Here is an 18344-nt window from a genome sequence, read left to right as displayed (position 1 = left end):
AAAGAGACATTTTACACAGACAGATAGTGATAGGACAAAGAGGAACTGTTGTAAACTAAAAGAAGGAATATTTAGATTGGATCTTGAGAGGAAATTCTTTACTGTGAGGATGCTGAGACATTGGTTGCCCAGAGAAGTTGTGGATGTCTCATTACTGGAAGCTTTCAAGGCCAGGTTGGATGGGACTTTGAACAATCTGGTTTAGTGGAAGGTGTCCCTGCTTATGGCAGGGGGTGGAACTAGATGATCTTTAAGGGTACTTCTAACTCAAGCCATTGGTTTATAATGCTTTGCATATGCAGATTTTTTTCTGCAAGAAACAAAGCAGTTGGAATAAAAAGACAACCTGAGTTAATTTCCTTTATTTTCAAGCTTTTTTTTGTTGGTCTGTGTGGAAGTGGGGAGCAGGGCATTTGTTGTTTGCTTTGTCAGTGTATATCCTACCTTTGTCTATGGTGTACAGTGTTGCATTGATAACTTTGCCAAAGTTTTTTTTCCCTGTGAGAAAAGACTTGAAAATGTTTTGTGGAATGCCTAGAACATGACTCGCAACACATTGAACTTTGAGATGAATTAACTGTTATTGATGCTTCTGGAACTGCCAGTGCAATTTCAGCAAGCACGGCAGAGGATTTAGAGACCTAAATTCCAGTGGTTAAGTCATGTTATGCTCCTAGATGCTTTTATCCTACACATTACACATGTGATGTTTACTTCAGTAAACCAGAGGAAAACTTGCTGATTTTCAGCCAGTTAAGACTCCAGGAAAGATTCTCTATCCTGTTTTTCTTTCTGGATTCTCCTTAATTAGCTTTCTGCTGTGAACTTCAGTTGAGAAATGAAATATTTGAAGAAATTCAGGGTTGTTTTCACTCCTGTCATCTTTCTGCTTCATCTTCTTTTCCCGGTGGAGAGAAACTGTGGAGAAGTATAAACAGGGAAAAGAGAATATCCTTTGAAAATGCAAATTACAAATGTGTAGAAGTGAAATGAAGTTAAACTTCCTCGGAATGACTTTTTCCACTTATCTTCCTTGAGAAAAATTGCTATTTCTTTCAGCTGGCTTCAGTCAAGACATGTTCAAAAAACATGTCCTCCATCTTTGGAAATTTTCTGGCCTAAAGTGCAATGATCAGCTTCTAGAATTTTTCAGTTCAGCTCTTTGGTACTTGAAACTCTTTTCAGGAAAAACATGGGAAATGTCAGGGTATGTTGATTATTATTTCATTCACAGATAAAAATGTGCTCCTTACCAGAACAACTGTGTGGGTTTAGAATCTCTGATTGACTTTCTGCAGATGGAGAAGCAGTATGATGTGGCCACAAACTTCTCTACATTTGGAACTACAATGAACATCCACTTACAAATTCACATCTCTTTGTATGCATGTATTGTATACATCAAATTATATACATACTTGCCTGTGCATTTTAATTTATTACATATGTGTGATGTTCATATCCCTCCCCCGGAAATGGGATTCTTGATACAAAAGTGGCATTGCAGGCTTGGTCACTTTAGATTGCAAGTAATGAGTATTTGCAGAAGTATTGGGGGTTTTTTTCTGGGATTTGGCATATATTTTGTGTAAATGGGGTAGTTCATGAGGAAAGAATGAGAAATTGTGTTGTCAGGAGGCTGGAATTCAGAGACTCAGCTGGGGGAATTTTGTTAAGAGAGTGCTCTCTGTGGTGAGTACAAAGTATTCCTGACAACCAGTTAATCATTTTCACTTGTTTGTGTTGCAAGAATAATTGCAGAAGCTGCAACATGGGGATGGAGAAGCTTCCCTTGTTTATGCTTCTTCTTTGTTGCCATATACATTTTAGTATATGGTGTTTTACTTGTGTTTGTGCATAGGAGACTACCACGCAGCCCATGCAGCGTAGAAAATGAAGTATCAACCAAATTAAATTGCAAAAAGTAATTTAAATTGTAACAGTAAAATGAAATAAAATCAGTGGTCTGCGCACAATTGGAATCTTTTTCATCAAAAAAAAAAACATTGAAACATTGGAAAGGGAAAAAAAGAATTAGCTAATTCTTTCCCACCAGAAGGAAGAGGGGAAAAGGAAGAGGTTAGTACAGCCACATGCCAAAATACATTACAGCATGCAAGGCTAGAGCCAGCTCACACATTTATACAGTGCATTGTTGAGATCCATTGGAAAGTGCAAATGCTAATTAGGAATGTGAACCAGATAACCTCAACATCAGTTCGAGTCCAATTATTCATTCTGGGATTTCATGATACTGATCTGTTTGTCCTTATTCCAGCGATCCTGCCTAACTGGAGTTATTACAGTAATTGTATGGAGTTGGATGCCAGGCTGGAGCTAGTGTGACATTGCTCACTGGCAGCTTGGCAGCTTTTCCCAGGAAAGCAGCAAGGTCATTTGCATATGTATTTGTGCAGAAAGTTACATGCAAACTCGTCCCTTTTAAATTCCAGGTCCGCAGCTGTGATACATTTTCATCTTGCTGTGCTCCTTGGCTGATCAGAAAGGGAAGTGCAGTTTCATTTCATCGGGCTGTCCTGACCTTGTGGTTACTGTGCAGTGGAGTTGATGGTTATTGGTGGCAAAAATGAATCCTGTTATAGATGTCTGGCTGTAGAACTCTGTTCTCACTTTGTGTTTTCCCTAGCACTGCAAAATTTGGTCTGAATGTGATCTCTTGTAATTGATTCCTTGCTGCAAGTAGCCCTTGCTCAGCATTCTGCACCCGCATGAGACTGCAGCATTGAAAGCCAAAGCAGAACCGCCCCAAAGTGCGTCACTTTGGAGGCTGCAATGGTTTTCATTTCCAGGAAGCAGAGAGGGCTGCTTGCTGCTCATCAGCTCTTCATCCTGTTTCCCTCTCAGTGAGAGGAGGGTAATCTGCTAGTGAGCAAAAATAGAGCCTTGAGAGTAGACCAACACTCTGTCCTATATTCAGACACTGAACCCCTTGGCATCTGGGGAGGTGCACAGGGATCCCAGTATCATGGCTGTGCTTGTTCAAAGGGACTGGAGAGGCCCCTGACGTGAGCAGGGCAGGGGGCAGGTGTGGTCAGGCCAGCTGTGGCATTGCCTGGCCAATGCCTTGAAACCCTCTGAGAAGAGAGGCTCCTCAGCCATGTTGAGCTACCAGTCCCAGAATGGCACTGCCCCTCCAGTGAGAAATCTGTCAGACAGAGGGCTGGGTTCTGTCTGAAAGAAGCCTGAGTACTGACAGGTCCTCAGCGTGGACAGCTCTAGCTGGCATAGAGCTAGGAAAGGTGGCTGGTCCTGTAGGTTGGAGGTTACCCAACAAGTGAAAATGGGTCATTCAGGGTGAGGGGCAACAGAAGAAACTCAGGCTGCATTATCAGGGTGGGTGCCAAAATGGCCTGCAGGAAGACTGCAAATGATTGTGTTTCAGGGACAGGGCAGGTTTGCCAAACCAGGAGCCAAAGCAGCTTGAAGACCTTTTGGAGAGGTGGTGCCTCCTGGCATGGGGCAGCCAAGCCTACTGCCTTTCACAGAAATAAAATTTATCTCTTGGAGAGGGCAGATCTGAATCCTCATAAATTTTCCTCTGGCACAACTGGCTTCCAGCCTGGGATGCACAATCCAGCACATAACATTTGAAATCTTCCTGATCTCTTCCCTATATTTTACTGACTCCCAAAGGAATTTTCTGGAATCTTACTACCACCTGTAGGACAAGGAAGTTGGCATCATATCTTTGTATTTTGTTGTTGGTTGCTCATTTTCTATGTAATTTTCCTCGTGGCTTAACACAATACAGTAACATATGGGTTTGGTACCTGGATTGGCACAATACGGGGTTTTTATTACTCAAGGGTCCTGATGGGCAAAAAGGTGAACAGAAGTCACTGATGTTCCCTGGCAGCACAGAAGGTCAGTGCCATCCTGGGCAGTGTTACCAGCAGGTTGAGTGAGATCATCCTTTCCCTTTTCTCAGTCTTGAAGTACTGAGTCTAATGCTGGGTTTCCCAATACAAGGGAAACGTGAATATACTGGGCAGAGTTCAGCAAAGGGCCACAGATAGGAGGAAGGCCCTGGAGTATGTCTTCTATGAAGAAAGGCTGAGACCTGGAACTGTTCAGCCTGGAAAAGAGAAGGGTCAGGGGGATGTTAGCAATGTGTATCAAGATCTGATGGGAGGAGTGAAGAAGACAGAGCCAGAATATGGTCAGGGGTACACATCTGCTACAACAGGAGACGAAGGGCACAAATTGAAAGACAGGAATTTCCATTTAAACAGAAGAAAAAAAAATCACTATGAGGGTGGCCCCCACAGGCTGTGGAGTCTCCATCCATGGAGGTATTCAAAACCCAAGTGGGCATGATCCTGACCAATCTGCTTTAGGTGGTGCTTCTGGAGAAGGGAGGATGGACTAGGCAATCTCCAGAAGTACCCTCCAGCCTCAGCCATCAGTGGTTCTGTGATTACCATACAGCACATATTTTGTGGCTGAAGTGATAACAAACACTTGCATTTTGTCATTTTGATAATATTTGCTTATTATAAGAACTTTACAGCGTATGGGTTTAATCATAGTAAAAGAAAACTTTCTTATTATTGTTCTGCATTAAGAAATACTGAATTTTGTATCTAAATTTTTGCCAATGAGAATAATTGACTTGATAATAATGTTATCCAGGCAGAGCAAAAGTGGAAGTACTTGAATTTTTGAGCTCTTCACTCTGTGCTCTGTTCACACAATCTTGGTCTGGTGATCTTGTAAGGTGATGGGGGTATGATGGAGGGATATGGGCTGAAGAACGATGTGGGAAGATTTGAGCATGGTGCAGAAGCCCATTAGGGGATAAGAGAGCCTTTTGTGACCTTCAGCATCCCAAGGAAGGGGAAACTTAGCATCAAAACTGAGAAGAAGCTGGTGAGAAGAGAGGCTGCTTCTCCTTATGTGTGAGAATTGCTGGCAGGCACTGGCTTGCCAAGTTTGCTACTGCTGGCTCCTTTCACTGGGAACTTCACCAGGAGGCTGTTTATTCCCATTCCAGCTTCAAGAGAGAACCCTGGCCTTTATAGACCTGCAGGGATGAGGCTGTGAAAAAACATAATGTTTTTGCTCCCAGACCTTTGTGTTCATTTATACCATTTAATCTGTGTTTTGTATCCCTTCTGTTTATTTGATTTCCCAGAGCTTAAGCAAAGCGTCTTTTTTCACATCTGTAAATCTCCGTTCATCCCATTCATGCCTGAAAAATATCTAACAATATTTCTAGTGGATGCCAGATTTACCTTCCAGAATTTTATTTTTTCATTTACAAAGTCAGTATTTTATAGCACAAAGTCTTCTTTTTTTATTTATTTTTTGATTCATGTTTTTGGAGTGCTGGGAATTGATTGGCATTTTTGGCATTAAGTTGTGATCCACAGTAACCAGCAGACTGTCAATCTCTCATCGTCTTAGACTTGTCACTCCAACATAATGGAAAAGAAAGGTTTAAGATGAATTGAGGAGCTGTATGATTTTGTAAGTTGACCTTTCTCTTCTCCTCCCATTCTCTCCCTGCCAAAGCAATGATACCCTTGCCTTTCATGGCAGGGTTATTTGGGCATGCAGTAAAAGAAAAACAAATAACAAGGGCAAAACAGGTCTGTTCAATTGCTTTAATTATATATTTCTAATTGAATCTCCTAATTTCCCATGAATTTATGCAACAGCTTCCCTTCACTGCCTGCCCACTACACATGGGTCAAAGTGGCACTGCTGCCTGTGTGCAGGGGCATGAGGATTTCTCTTGCATTAGGAGAACAGCAGGGGTGACACCATTTTAGGCTGCTCCAACTCCCTCAGAGTCCTCTAAATCCTTCTCCCACAGGTCATCTCTGACCTGAGAACAGGCAGGGTGAGGGGCAGTGGTGAGGCTATGATGTGAGGCTCCTCCAACACTCAGTGTGAGTGTTTGAACACTAATGGCTGTTTCTGTAGGAGGAGAAGTGATCTTGGTCAGGCTTTTCCTCAACCATCACCAGTTCTTACCTTGTGATGGTGAAGACACTGGCCAGGAGGAGCTGTTAGTTACATTTTGATTTCTCATGTCCTCTTGCACCAGCAGCATGGTTTTCCCCCATCCTGATACAGCAGGAATTTTGTGGAAAATGACTTATCTACAACGTGGGCATCTTCGTACAGGAGGAGGAGGTTAGATTGCCGAGAAAATTGTTCCAGATTGCCGTAGATACTCTCACTTGCAGTGTGTAGCCAAACAAGAAATACTGAGCACTGGGGGTTTTCTGGGCATTTGGTTTTTATTACAGCACAGTCCTGCACAACTGTTTCCTGTAATTCCCTGTTAAAACACCATACCTTGCAGCTGCTAGCTGCTATTTCTCAAAACAGACGTCTGTGTAGATCTCTGTAGCTAGGGATTGGCCACATAAAACAGCTCCTGTGTTGGCCTTGAGTGACTCTTGAAATTAAGAGAGCACTGAAGTGCCACAGTTTGAGTACAGGTTAATGGTGCACTGATGCAGACCAGTGTTTTTCAGAGCTGGTGTCCTCTAGAGCTAACCTGCTTGTTTTTCTCAATTCAGTACAACTACTTAGTTTGTTTACAAGTAGAAGAGCAAGAAATTTGTCAAAATGCAGCATTGCTTGCTTACAGCAGAAATGTGACCATTTTGGTTTGAAGATTCTGAGTTGCTTCCTCTCCGCACACTAGTATTAAGATGTTTTTTATCTGCCTCTTTCTCTACAGAGAGCACCAAGTATAAAACCAGCAACCTCTTGTTACCTACTTTCAAGTTCAGGGCGTGAAGAATTGACTAAACATTTGTTTTGACACTATAAAGGAGCTGGGGCATATTTATGCTTCCTACTTACAGCGTGGAAAGCATGTGACACACAGAACAAGGCCCTAGAGCTGTTTGCTCAAATAATGCTGGAAGGCACAGTAAATGAAGTTACAGGAATACACTTGTAATGCACTTCTGGGCCTGGTTTTCCTTCCTCAGCTGGAGAACATTTTTTAGGCCATGCTTCAGTTCCTCCATTGATAAAATGTAAAGGATGTTTTCCAATGTCCTTTCCAATATACCATTTGAATGCCAGTAAAAATACCAAGTTTAACACAAATTAGATTATGCTGCATAACTCCCTTCATCATCTCTTGTGATGTTTTCACTGGGTGTTAGGCAGCAACCCTCAGTTCTTTCATTTTTTTTCTCTTGGCTTGCTTAGGACGTCTAAAATAGTTTGAGGCCAGCACTGGGCTCCGTGGGTTTGGCATAGCTGTGTCAGCTTGGATTTTGAGCTGCCCTCTCCCAGCCAAGGCTACTGGGCTGGAAGTGCAGTCCAGGTGCAGCTCTGTTGGCAGATGCATGTAAATTTCGAGGTGGCATTCTCTCCTCTGTTTTGTCAACTGCCTGCATTGCCTTTGAAACAAGTAGTGTGTTTCCAGTCTACTTCTAGCCATGTGTATGCTACAGATAAAGAAAACGCTGTGCTGACATCAACTAAAATATTTATGTATGCGTGTGGTCAGAATAAAGTGGGGAGATTTTTCCTTTAGCTGAGTTGCACTTTGGGAAGCAGGCAGTGATGAAACACAGCGATAAATATGGCCCAAATAATTTTGAATTGTTTATTGTAGTTAATGCATATCAAAGTTGGCATGTGTAGGTAATAACGAGGATGTTTCTGTCTGTTTGGTTTTCTGGAGGGTTATTTTCTCAATTTCACATTCGCTGAGAAACAAGATGACCTGAATTTTTACTGTCCAGTATGATAGATACTACGAAGCTTCTGCTAAGGGCTCTAGATGTTGACAGTGAGAGGTCTTCTCATCTGACATACAGCAGTAAAGAAGGTTACTGGGGCACTGGAAAGCTGTTTTTTTACCCAGCTGCATTCCCAGTCAGATACTAGGCTCTTCCCATGATTTCCATAGATGGCATAATCACATTTCCCTGTGTATTAGACGAAAATGGGTTTTGAAATCAGTCCACATTGTTACCAAAGCAAAAAGTATGTCCATGTTTGGTTTTTCCTCCAGTGGATTGCCCCACCCCCAGTCACAACTCTGATAATCCATGACCAGGAATATTTTGTACTGCTATTTGTTGCTACCTGCACACAAAGAATTGGCTTCAGTTTGTAGAGGTATGACCTCATCATGCTCTTGAAGCTGCAGTTTCTGAAAGACAGAAGAGATTTTCCTATTGGAAGTTGAAACATGACATATATGACTTATTTTTAACTCTGCAAGAAGACTTGAGGTCTTAGGAAAAGAGGATTTGCCCCATTCAGCAGATTGTTATGAAGTTCCAGGTCAGTAGGTTGGAAAGGTGGATGCATTGATTTGAGTCATTTTGAGGTTACTGGTTTGACAAAAAAGGTGTTATTTTAATGCTTATATCACTTTATTTTGCAAACTTAAGCGTCTTTTTGTTTGTTTTCTGTTATTTCCCACAGAAACGTTCCAGAGGTCAAGTGCTATTTGACAAAGTGTGCGAGCATCTGAACCTTTTGGAAAAAGACTACTTTGGGCTAACATACAGAGACACAGAAAACCAAAAGGTAACCCACAAAAATGCAGGTGGCCTTCAGCATGTGAACATCAGAACTCCCTGAGACACTCCCCAGACAGCTGCAAACAATGCAGAAGTTGGTTTTATCTTCTTGCCAAGTTCCATAGACACAGTTTGAGCAATTGTTTTTTTGTGACTCTCCTTCTCAAGAGCATCTCCTGTGTTTCCCTGGGTTCCCTCTCTTTCAGCAATTTATGACATGGGATATATTAATCATATAGCTGGTGCTGTTTCTAGTATGATTTATTCCTTCACTGTCAAGATGAAAGTCAGATTTACACTTACAGATACACTGCAAAACATATAATACTAAAATATGGCTTAATAATAGTGGTTGGGACACAAATAGGCAGGAGATGTCTGACTGTTCCTGCTAACTGCCAAGATAAGGGAAGGCTCTAAGCCTAGACTTTATCTTAGCATTATTGTTGATTTGACTAAAGACATTAGTCTTCAGAAGCAGTTGGTAGCAGCCGTGAATCACATTCTGCTGTCCTGCATTCCAACTTCCATATGAAACAAGCTGTGTATTACAAGTGTTGAAGATGATCTAATGTGAAGGTGTTTGGGACATGGTACCATGAAAGAGAGAATATCAAAAGATAATTTAAAATAATTTGTGTTATTTTGGCATTTTAAGATAAATATTTTGACAGAAACCAATACAAAACTTCTTAGCAATATGCACAGTAGCTCAGCAGAACTCATCAGCTGAAGGTATTTTGTGCTTTGTGAGGCCTGAAAGGGCTTCCCTGATGGATCAGGAGCTTCTACTACTTTCTTAGCTGTTTATGTCTTGTGGGAGCAACAGTTGTGTTTTCTAGGCTTCCTTTTGTTTCAAATATATATGATATTAAATAAATGGGTCTTTTTGTTTATTTTCCCCTTTCTTTACAGACTTCTTTGTTTGTAATTCAGAAAATCACTTAAGCAGATACTTGATCCATGCCAGCACAAGATAATGCCCTAGCATGTGCTTAGTTTTGAGTTTTGAGAAAAGCTAGGCAGAAATCTAAGTGCATTTTCAGGTAGTTATGCTTTCCTATGGGAAAGAGAAGCATGGATTCATTATTAACATGTGGTTTAGAAGCACTAAATATTTATAGGTCACCAGTTACTTTACAGAGCTGAACAGTTAAAAGAACAACTGCCTGCCACCCCTTTTATTGATCAATAACATGCATGTTTTTAATGTCAAAGTACTTAGCAATTCATCTCCATCCTCTGGCACATAACTTCCAGCCAGACAACAACATATGTGCCCATGTCCCATATCATCTTTGTAAATAGAAACCCTAGTGTGTCTTTAATTTCTTGGTGCATAATGTGCTTTTGTGCTCAGCAATAGCTGGAGATCTTCAGGCTCAGATTTTGCACCACAGAGCAGGTTTGGACAGCTGCAAACTGGTTGTTTTTGTTGGGGAGGGATTGTTGTGTTCTGCTTGTTTGGTATTTCTTTAGTGTTTTATTGTCTCTCTGATACATTTGTTTATCTTTCTTTGGAGAAAGTGGAACGGTCCTGGGGAAAGCGAGCTTTTTGTTCTGGGCTCTGACGCATTTTAAATATTAATTTGATTCTCTTAGAGGTCAAGACAGCAGAGGCACTGAGACCCCAAGCTGCTGTGTGCCTCCTCCAGAGGAATTTCATCTGCTCCTTGGCATCTCTGGAGTACTAACACATCACTGGGATAATTCTCCACATCCTCAGCAGGGGTTTTGTCTTGCATAGTCACTGGGCTCTGCGTGGTGTGGATGGGGGCAGAGGTGCTGTGGTTCTGCCTCTGATTTTCCCTGGAGAGCCCCTCATGCCCATGCTGAATTGCAAACATCCCTACTCTGCACTTGCTTATCCTCTAGCAAGTCTTTTCAGCCTTTCCAGGATTGGAGAGAAAAAAAATCAAAAACACCTCTTTATAACAGGCTTGTAGAAATTCAGTTTTCCCTGAAGATACTCTGCAGAAAGATCTCTGTGGGTTCATTTTACTAATTCCTATTTTTTATTCTTTATTTCAAATCATTCAGGCCCTCAAAATCTGTGAAAGTTAATAAAACCCTGTTTCTACCCAGGGTCATGTCTTGAAAATTAGTGTTAGCCCTGCCTACTGCTCCTCCAAGGAGAAAGGAGTGGCAGAGCTTCACATGTTCTAGCTTTGACTCATAGCACTGTTTTAAAAATAACATTTATTGTGTTTTCCAATTCAAATTGAAAAAAGGAAACATTTTCTTTGCAGAATTGGTTGGACCCTGCCAAGGAAATCAAGAAGCAGATCCGAAGTAAGTTTGTTATCGTTGCCCCCTTCTACATGTCTCCCCATGGGGACAAAACATATTTCACAGTCATCTTTTGTCCCAACTCTTTAGCAAAGGAATTATGTACATCCTTTAGATTTTTTATGCTAGGATGATGGTGAAGCATTACTGATGCTCGTAACACGTGAACTTGTGTTGCTGAAAACAACTTGACATTTGCAGTAATGCAAAATCCTGAAGTTTGACATTAAGCAATGTAACCTTAGGGACTAGGCCATGTATTTGAATTATTTCTTGCATTACTGATATTTATATCATATACAGAAACACTGTTCATGCCCCATACTAAAATAATTCACTGACGCAAAATATTACTCTATCTAAAATACGTTTTCTTTCTTCATTTCAGAAGATTGATCTCTGTTCCAAAAATGACCATGAATTTTCTAATTCACATTAATCTTTTTAAAAGCTCAGTTGTTATAACTAGGCATCTAGTTATAAACTTAGTATAACTTTCTACTAAAAGCAAAAATCTATATTCTAAGTTTATATTTCTATTTCACTTTGTGGCTTCATATATTAGAAATTCAAAAACCACTCAAAGGAAAACCTTTTTGAGACTGCAGGGTTCAAAACTTGATTTGTGTTTTTTTACTTCCCCTCACTTCTAAAAATTTACAAAATGTCTATGTGTATGACTTCCATGGGCAGAAAAACCCCAGTAATTTTTTTTTCTTTGCACATTTTGTAAATGACCTCTTCTAGCACTTTTGCTTCCACAAACAAATGTATCTGGTAGTTCACATTAATTGGGTAAAGCCTGGCAAAGAAATTCCTTCCCTCTCCAAGATTAAAAGGTTAATTTACACTGGTGGGAAAATTTGCCCACTTACTATGAGCAACTTCCCCTTTCCTCCAGTATTATTTTCATTACAAGTAAGTGATCTGCAATACAAAGTAATGTAGATTTGCCTTTTTTAGGTCTAAGGAAGGGATGGATCTGGAGAGGAAGGTGCTTTAGACCACAATGAGTCAGTTTACACAGATGGTCAGTGCAAGTAAAGCAGCTCAGCTCCCCACTACATATCTGAAATGCATTTAATATGTACCCAAGCCATGAAATAGACAATGAAAGGTTGTGACAGTGGGAGATTAAGCAGGGCAGAAGAGTCTCATCCTGGACTTGAGGCAGTGGACAGTTGTGTTTGCAGAAAATGACAGTAATAATTTTCTTTCTCTCTGCAATTCATCCCAGAAGTTTGGGACAGACCAACAGTGGAAAAGCAGTGCTGTTATCCATAATGCTTTCCAAAGCATATATATAGTCCTGCTAAACTGGCTGAGTTGTACAACATGCAGACCACACTGCTGGGACTTCATCCCAGTGGCTGAGAAAGGTTCACATCCCGTTAGTTATATCCCACTAACTTGCACAGTGCTAGGTTTTATTCCAACCCTGTAAATATGGGGTGAAGACTGCTTACTCCTCTATCTTAGCCATCTGTGCTATTATGATAAGTTTTATCATAGGTTTGATTTCTTTTTTGTGCCAAGGAATAGATTGACAGGCCATGGTCCCTTCCATCTATTGTGGAACCAGGAGTCACCTCTGGCTGCATTCCCACCTTGGGGATAGTCTGCTCTCTGGTGGGACCATGCCCCATCATCGCTGCCAGCCAAATCTTCCTTTCACCGTCTTTTATGTCCCATAAAAATGGAAAAGTTCCTAGAATCAAGGACTCCAAAAGTCTTGCCAAAAGCTGAACTCCTGATGGTGAACATCAAAACTCTTCTTGCACATTCATAGAATCATTGAATCGTTTGGATTGGATGGGACCTTAAAGATCACCTAATTTCAACCCCTGCCATGGGCAGGGACTCCTCCCACTAAACCAGGTTGCTCAAAGCCCCATCCAGCCTGACCTTGAACATTTGAGATTAGATGTGTGGATAACCAAAGTGGATGGGACCTCCCATGGGATAAAATTTCCTTGTTGCTTGTAAGAACAGTGCGGTTTGGGGTTTTGTTATTGCTTTTCATTTGCATTCAAGTCATGTGCTAGTGTAACCTAACCCTTTTTTTTCAGAACAGCTTCTAAATTTGCCTACCATGTTCAACTCTATTTTTAAATCTTGATATTATTTTTTTTTACAACATTTAAAGCTAACACTCCAGAAATAATTTTGCCAACTCTGGAGATACAAACCAGTATCCATCCCGTGGGTCAACTAAATTTAGTGAAATAATTAAATAAGAATTCCCCAGTGCTATGTACTTTTGCAGTCATACTCTCTGTTTGTCCTTGCAGTTTTGTCTGCACAATAATTTATGTCTGCTGAAGAAAGGAGCTGTGTGCTGAGGCAGCACTCTGAGAGGATGCTGTGAGCTGATTTGGGCAGCTAGACCTCAGCACATCACCCTACCCCAGAGCCCTTTCTTACTCTGAGTTGTGGTCTCTGTGCTTTGGCTTATTGGTTTTTAGAACTTGTACAGACTGTGTGGTGCTTACTTTTAATAAACCTTGTTCTCAGACTGAGAGGTTTTTTTAGTATTAGTAATAAATTACTGCTCACTCAGAATCCTCACTTCAGTGGAAATCCTGCTAAATAAGAAAAGAGCTGTAAAATCTGATCCAATACAGTATCTTCAGTATGATGTGTGGGAAAAATATTCTGAAACCTGTTCTTATTAATTGCTTGTCTGGGATATTTTTAAGTCTGTTGGTGATTGAATAACATGAGCATCTCTGTTTGCATTTGCAGTGTGCTTTCAGTCAATCTATGTTTTTTTCCAGGTGGTGCTTGGCAGTTTGCATTTAATGTGAAATTCTACCCTCCAGACCCTGCCCAGCTATCTGAGGACATTACCAGGTGTTTTAAACATTAAATACCTTTTAAGAAGTGGCTTAAAAGCTGTTCCTGGTAGCACTTACACTCTGATTATACAAGAAAATAATTGTTTTATATTCCAATTTTCTCTCTTTTTCATATGAACTTATGGAAAATAAGCAATACTTTGGCAAAAAAGATAGTGTTAACTCCTCTGTGTTATGAAATATTTTGTGTAGTTTAAGCCTAATCCCCAGATTTTTCAATATGTAAATTCCTTTGAGTTGATTTTAATATTCACAAAGATGCCTGATGCCCATTTTTACCAGTGGTAACAAGTTATTCCTGTAAGTAAAATCATGACTATAAAAGAAGTGAGATAATGTTGTGGTTTTGTGACCATACTGAATCCAAAACAGAGCAAGCACTGTACCAGCTACTTAGGGAAAAATGAACTCTTTCCCAGCTGAAGCCAGGGTAGATGAGAATAAGCATGCATATGCAAATTTTGTGTATCATTTGACAAAGTAAGCAATCAATGTGCATGGAATAGAGAATATGGTGGTAATTAATAGCTTCTCCCTCCTCTTCAAGTCACTCAGCTTGGCACTCTACACCTCTACTCTTTGGTTTTGTATTGACACTGCAACCACAAAAAAAAAAAACAAAACAAAAAAAACCACCAAAAACAAAAAACCAAAAACAAAAAAAAACAAACAAACAAACAAAAAACCCCCCACAAAAACACAAAAAAACCCCAAAAAAACCTCACCTGATTTCCTCCTTGGAAGGAGACACAAAAGTTTTGATCCGTGATGAGTTTTTGTGCCATCAGCAAACTGTTCCTCAGCCTGTTGCAACATTTGGCAACCTTTGAATATTTTTAGCCTTCAGTGTTTTATGGACTAGTTGGTGCTTTTAAGGTAGCATGAAGCCTTTGGCCTTGATCAGGGTCCCCTGTGGTAGGTACTATGCAGGAAGACAGTGTGCTAAGAGTTCACAATTGAACAGAGGACATCCTAAGGAAAGGGTTGCTTTATTCCTCTTCAGACTCCTAAATTTCCCCTGGGAGTTCTGCCTTTGCCACCAAATCAGTGCTTTTCACTTTTTTTTTCTGTTTTCATGTATCTGGTGAAACCTTCCACTGCATATTTCTGTGGTTTTAACAGCACTTACTGTTTAAATGTATTTTTGAGAAAGCACAACATGTTGCTAAAGAGACAGCTTATGTTTTTTGAAAGAATTGGAGTTCTCCTATTCTTAAATGAACACTATATGAGAGATTTAAGTATTGTTTTCTCCTGGAAGAATTATCAGGTAGTTTTATATGTAAGTGATTTATGATAGAAATCTAGTATGTTTAATGGGTATTTCTTCATCTAGCTCACTAAACAAAGTAATAACTTTATTTAGAGATCTCCATGCTGCTGTATAAAGATAAGTTAGGTGTTCCTACTGATAAATTAGGCAAGAGCTTGGGGTTTGGGGAGTTCTGGGATTGTTTTTACAAAATTATTATTGTCCTTGTGAATGGCTGAAGATCTCTGGGCTTGGCTGTCTGCAAATGCCTCTTGGAACCGAGGCCTCTTTCCAGTGCTCGGGCGGTGCTTCTTTGGGGGCAGCGGTGCAGGAGCCCTGTCTGAACTGCCTTGGTGCTCCCCTGCAGGTACTACCTCTGCCTGCAGCTGAGAGATGACATCGTTTCAGGCCGGCTGCCCTGCTCGTTCGTCACGCTGGCCCTGCTGGGCTCCTACACTGTGCAGTCGGAGCTCGGCGACTACGACCCCGACGAGTATGGCAGCGACTACATCAGCGAGTTCCGCTTCGCACCCAACCACACGAAAGAGCTGGAGGACAAAGTGATCGAGCTGCACAAGAGCCACAGGTAAGCGCAGGGTGTCAGCGTGAGCTCCAGCCTGCTTCAGGAGCCACCTTGGTGCATCAGGAGATGTTAAATTCTGCAGTGGTGTACTTAAGATTTTTCTGGCAAGACTCCTCTGTGTGTCTTTGGATAGAGAAGAGCTTTGCAGCATGTGAGTTAACAGGGTCTGCACTAGAGCTGTGGCTCTGGTAGGTACCCAGATACATAAAGGGTATAACTATAGTTCTGACAGGCTGAAAATGTTTTCCAGCTGCTGAATTTTCTTTTGGATTATGTTTCCTTAACATTTATGCCAGAACTGGTTACTTTTCCACAGGGGAATGACACCTGCAGAAGCTGAGATGCATTTCCTGGAGAATGCCAAAAAACTATCAATGTATGGAGTAGATCTCCATCATGCCAAGGTATGTACTTTGGTTCTTTCACTGTCTGTGTCTCCTGTGGCGTAGTACATGGATCTGCATGGACTCCCTGATTTATTTTTTCTTGTATTTTTGAGACAGGGATGAATCATGTGTCAACATTAGGAAAGGTGACTCATGAAAGAAGCATAAATATATCTTGTAACCATAACATAACTTATCCTATAGATTCAAAGATGTTGCACATCAACTTTCATGTTGATTAAACAAATGCTATCCTTGAGGAAAATACTGAGTAGATGAGGTGTTGAGGGAGGATTTTAGAAGCTGTCCAGAGAGTGGTGAATTTTCTTTTCATTCAACTACATTTTCCAGTTTAGTAAGGCCAACCATGCTATCTTAACTGGATAGCAGATCATTTTTATGCTGCAAAGGACTTTAAAGCAATTATTTAGCTGTGCTGGAAACCTAATCAGATTGATGATAATGGGGAGAGAGCAGCTTGTCTCTTTCCTGAAGTGTGGTTGTTGCGGTTGACAGGGAGGGCAGTAATTCTCGTGGAAACATTCTCCCATGATAAAGTAGTTTTTTCTAATCATCAGCAGGCTAAGTTATGAATAAAACATGGTCATTCTTACTGTGGCTGGAGAGAGTCACTTATTAGCCTTGTATTGGTTGTCGAATTTTTGGTTTTAAGGTTTTTTTCCCCAAATAAATAATTACTGTTGTTTTCTTCACTCTTCAGAGTCAGGCTAATGGATTTTAACATTTTTGAGGTTAGCAAGCATCCTTGGCAAATGAATATGGAACCAAAGAATCCTGCCCTGTGGAGGGAACTGCATTTTTTGTAAAGGTCAAGTTATTGTGAGCCTGGTTTTTTGCTGCAGCAGCTCCTTTCAAGAACTGAGATAAATTTGCAGCTTGGATTTTGAAAGAGACTGCAACCGTGTCCCTGGGGCATTTCATAGGAGTTGTACATGTGTGTTACAGAATTCAAGGCAATCTTTTGTATTCTGTTAATTGCCTTCACTGAAAATGAAGAATCTGTGTATGGGCAACATCTACCAGGAGGGATGCCACTGCCTTCCCTGTATCCTGCAGATACACACACTGTCTTGAGGCACATTTGGAGCAGAGAGAAATGGATTGGCAAATGTCACAATGCAAAGAAGTCCAAAAACCAGCAACTAAATGGATTACTGTTTTTAAAAAGTTACAGGCTTTGTTACTGAAAATTTTACATAACATAGCATTAAGGCCTAAGTGTTTTTTCAGAATATTGTAGAAAAGCTATGAATTTTAAGATGAGATATTATAAGATAACCATTTTATTTATTCTTTCCTGAAAAAGTATTAGTATCCTGGTTTGCTCTTCTTTTTTCTTCATATTGAAAGACTCAGAGAAAAGTAGAAAAAGTAGGAAAGCTAATCTCTCTCCAAACTGATGCTCTTTATTTTAAAAATCTGCAGTGATAACCAAGATGTGTCTGTCTGTGGGTTAAGGAACCCCACAGTCATCTTGAAACCTGAACTGAAGGTGGGAAAAGTAGACTCTGCATGAGAAGTCGTGTTTAGTTTTAATTAAGTCTGCCAGTGAGATTTGATGATGTCAGGCATGGGGACAAGTATCTCTGTGTATGTCTATTGGAAGTCATGCCACAGCAAATGTCTCTATGTAAATGTCAATTCATTAAGGTTGTGCCAATATATTCGGTGTTGGACTCACCAGCTCAGATTAAAACTAGTTCTCAGTTATCAAATGCAAGGCTGTTATGAAAAACATGTTCAAATAGACAGACTTGTCCTCTGGGCTGTCACCATTCTGAGGAAGACCACCCGATTTGTATGCAGAGCTAGAGGGATGTGCCTTGGACATTACAGCTAAGAGGTTCCTGTCCCATGTAACCACATGGCTCCTGAAAATAGCTAAATTCTTTTATTCAGTTTTCATTTTGCAATAGAAGTAGCATATTGGAAAACAGTCTCTGACACCAACAAGTAACAGAAGTCTTGAATAAACTTAGATTTGTGGTGGAGATGGAGATAAGGGAAGAAGGTATTTCTCAACAATTTTTGAGAAAGTGTATAGAAAGAAGAAGCTGCTTGCATCTGCAGAAAGGTGCAATGTATGAGCATACTTGCATTTCAGACATTCACCAGGCGGTGTGATTATTGCAATGAGACTTTTTATTTTAAAATTGTTCAGTGTATTAAGGTATTGCTCTTTGCTTAGGAAAGTGAAACTGAAGTACACTGAAAAAAATTAGCTTTGTCATTTCTGTAGTGCCTGATGGTGATACCACACCTGAGCTGTATTTAGAAAAAATCTGTCTTTAAGTGGTGATACCATCGTTATTGGAACATATGTCCTCTATTGATGTCTTTTCTAACACTGGAGTGCCTTTGTGGCACTATTTCTGTGTTGTGATTTCAAAACTTTTTTTTCATTTCAAGCTGTGCCGTAGCTGT

At 40.5% G+C, this 18344-nt stretch overlaps 1 protein-coding gene across 15 annotated transcripts in view; it reads left to right on the top strand.

The window, feature by feature from the left end:
- EPB41L3 (erythrocyte membrane protein band 4.1 like 3) overlaps positions 1-18344 on the top strand; it is a 94544-nt gene that overhangs the window by 45905 nt on the left and 30295 nt on the right. For all 15 annotated transcript variants that reach the window (XM_031062260.1, XM_031062252.1, XM_031062265.1 and 12 more), the window contains exons 4-8: positions 8434-8538; positions 10781-10823; positions 13598-13673; positions 15298-15516; positions 15830-15917. In XM_031062260.1, coding sequence (XP_030918120.1) covers positions 8434-8538; positions 10781-10823; positions 13598-13673; positions 15298-15516; positions 15830-15917 — 531 coding nt within the window. The remainder of the gene's footprint in view (positions 1-8433; positions 8539-10780; positions 10824-13597; positions 13674-15297; positions 15517-15829; positions 15918-18344) is intronic.

The sequence above is a fragment of the Geospiza fortis genome, unplaced genomic scaffold, assembly GCF_000277835.1.
Source record: "Geospiza fortis unplaced genomic scaffold, GeoFor_1.0 scaffold471, whole genome shotgun sequence".
Lineage (NCBI taxonomy): Eukaryota > Metazoa > Chordata > Aves > Passeriformes > Thraupidae > Geospiza > Geospiza fortis.
This window is presented reverse-complemented; position numbering and strand designations above follow the sequence as displayed.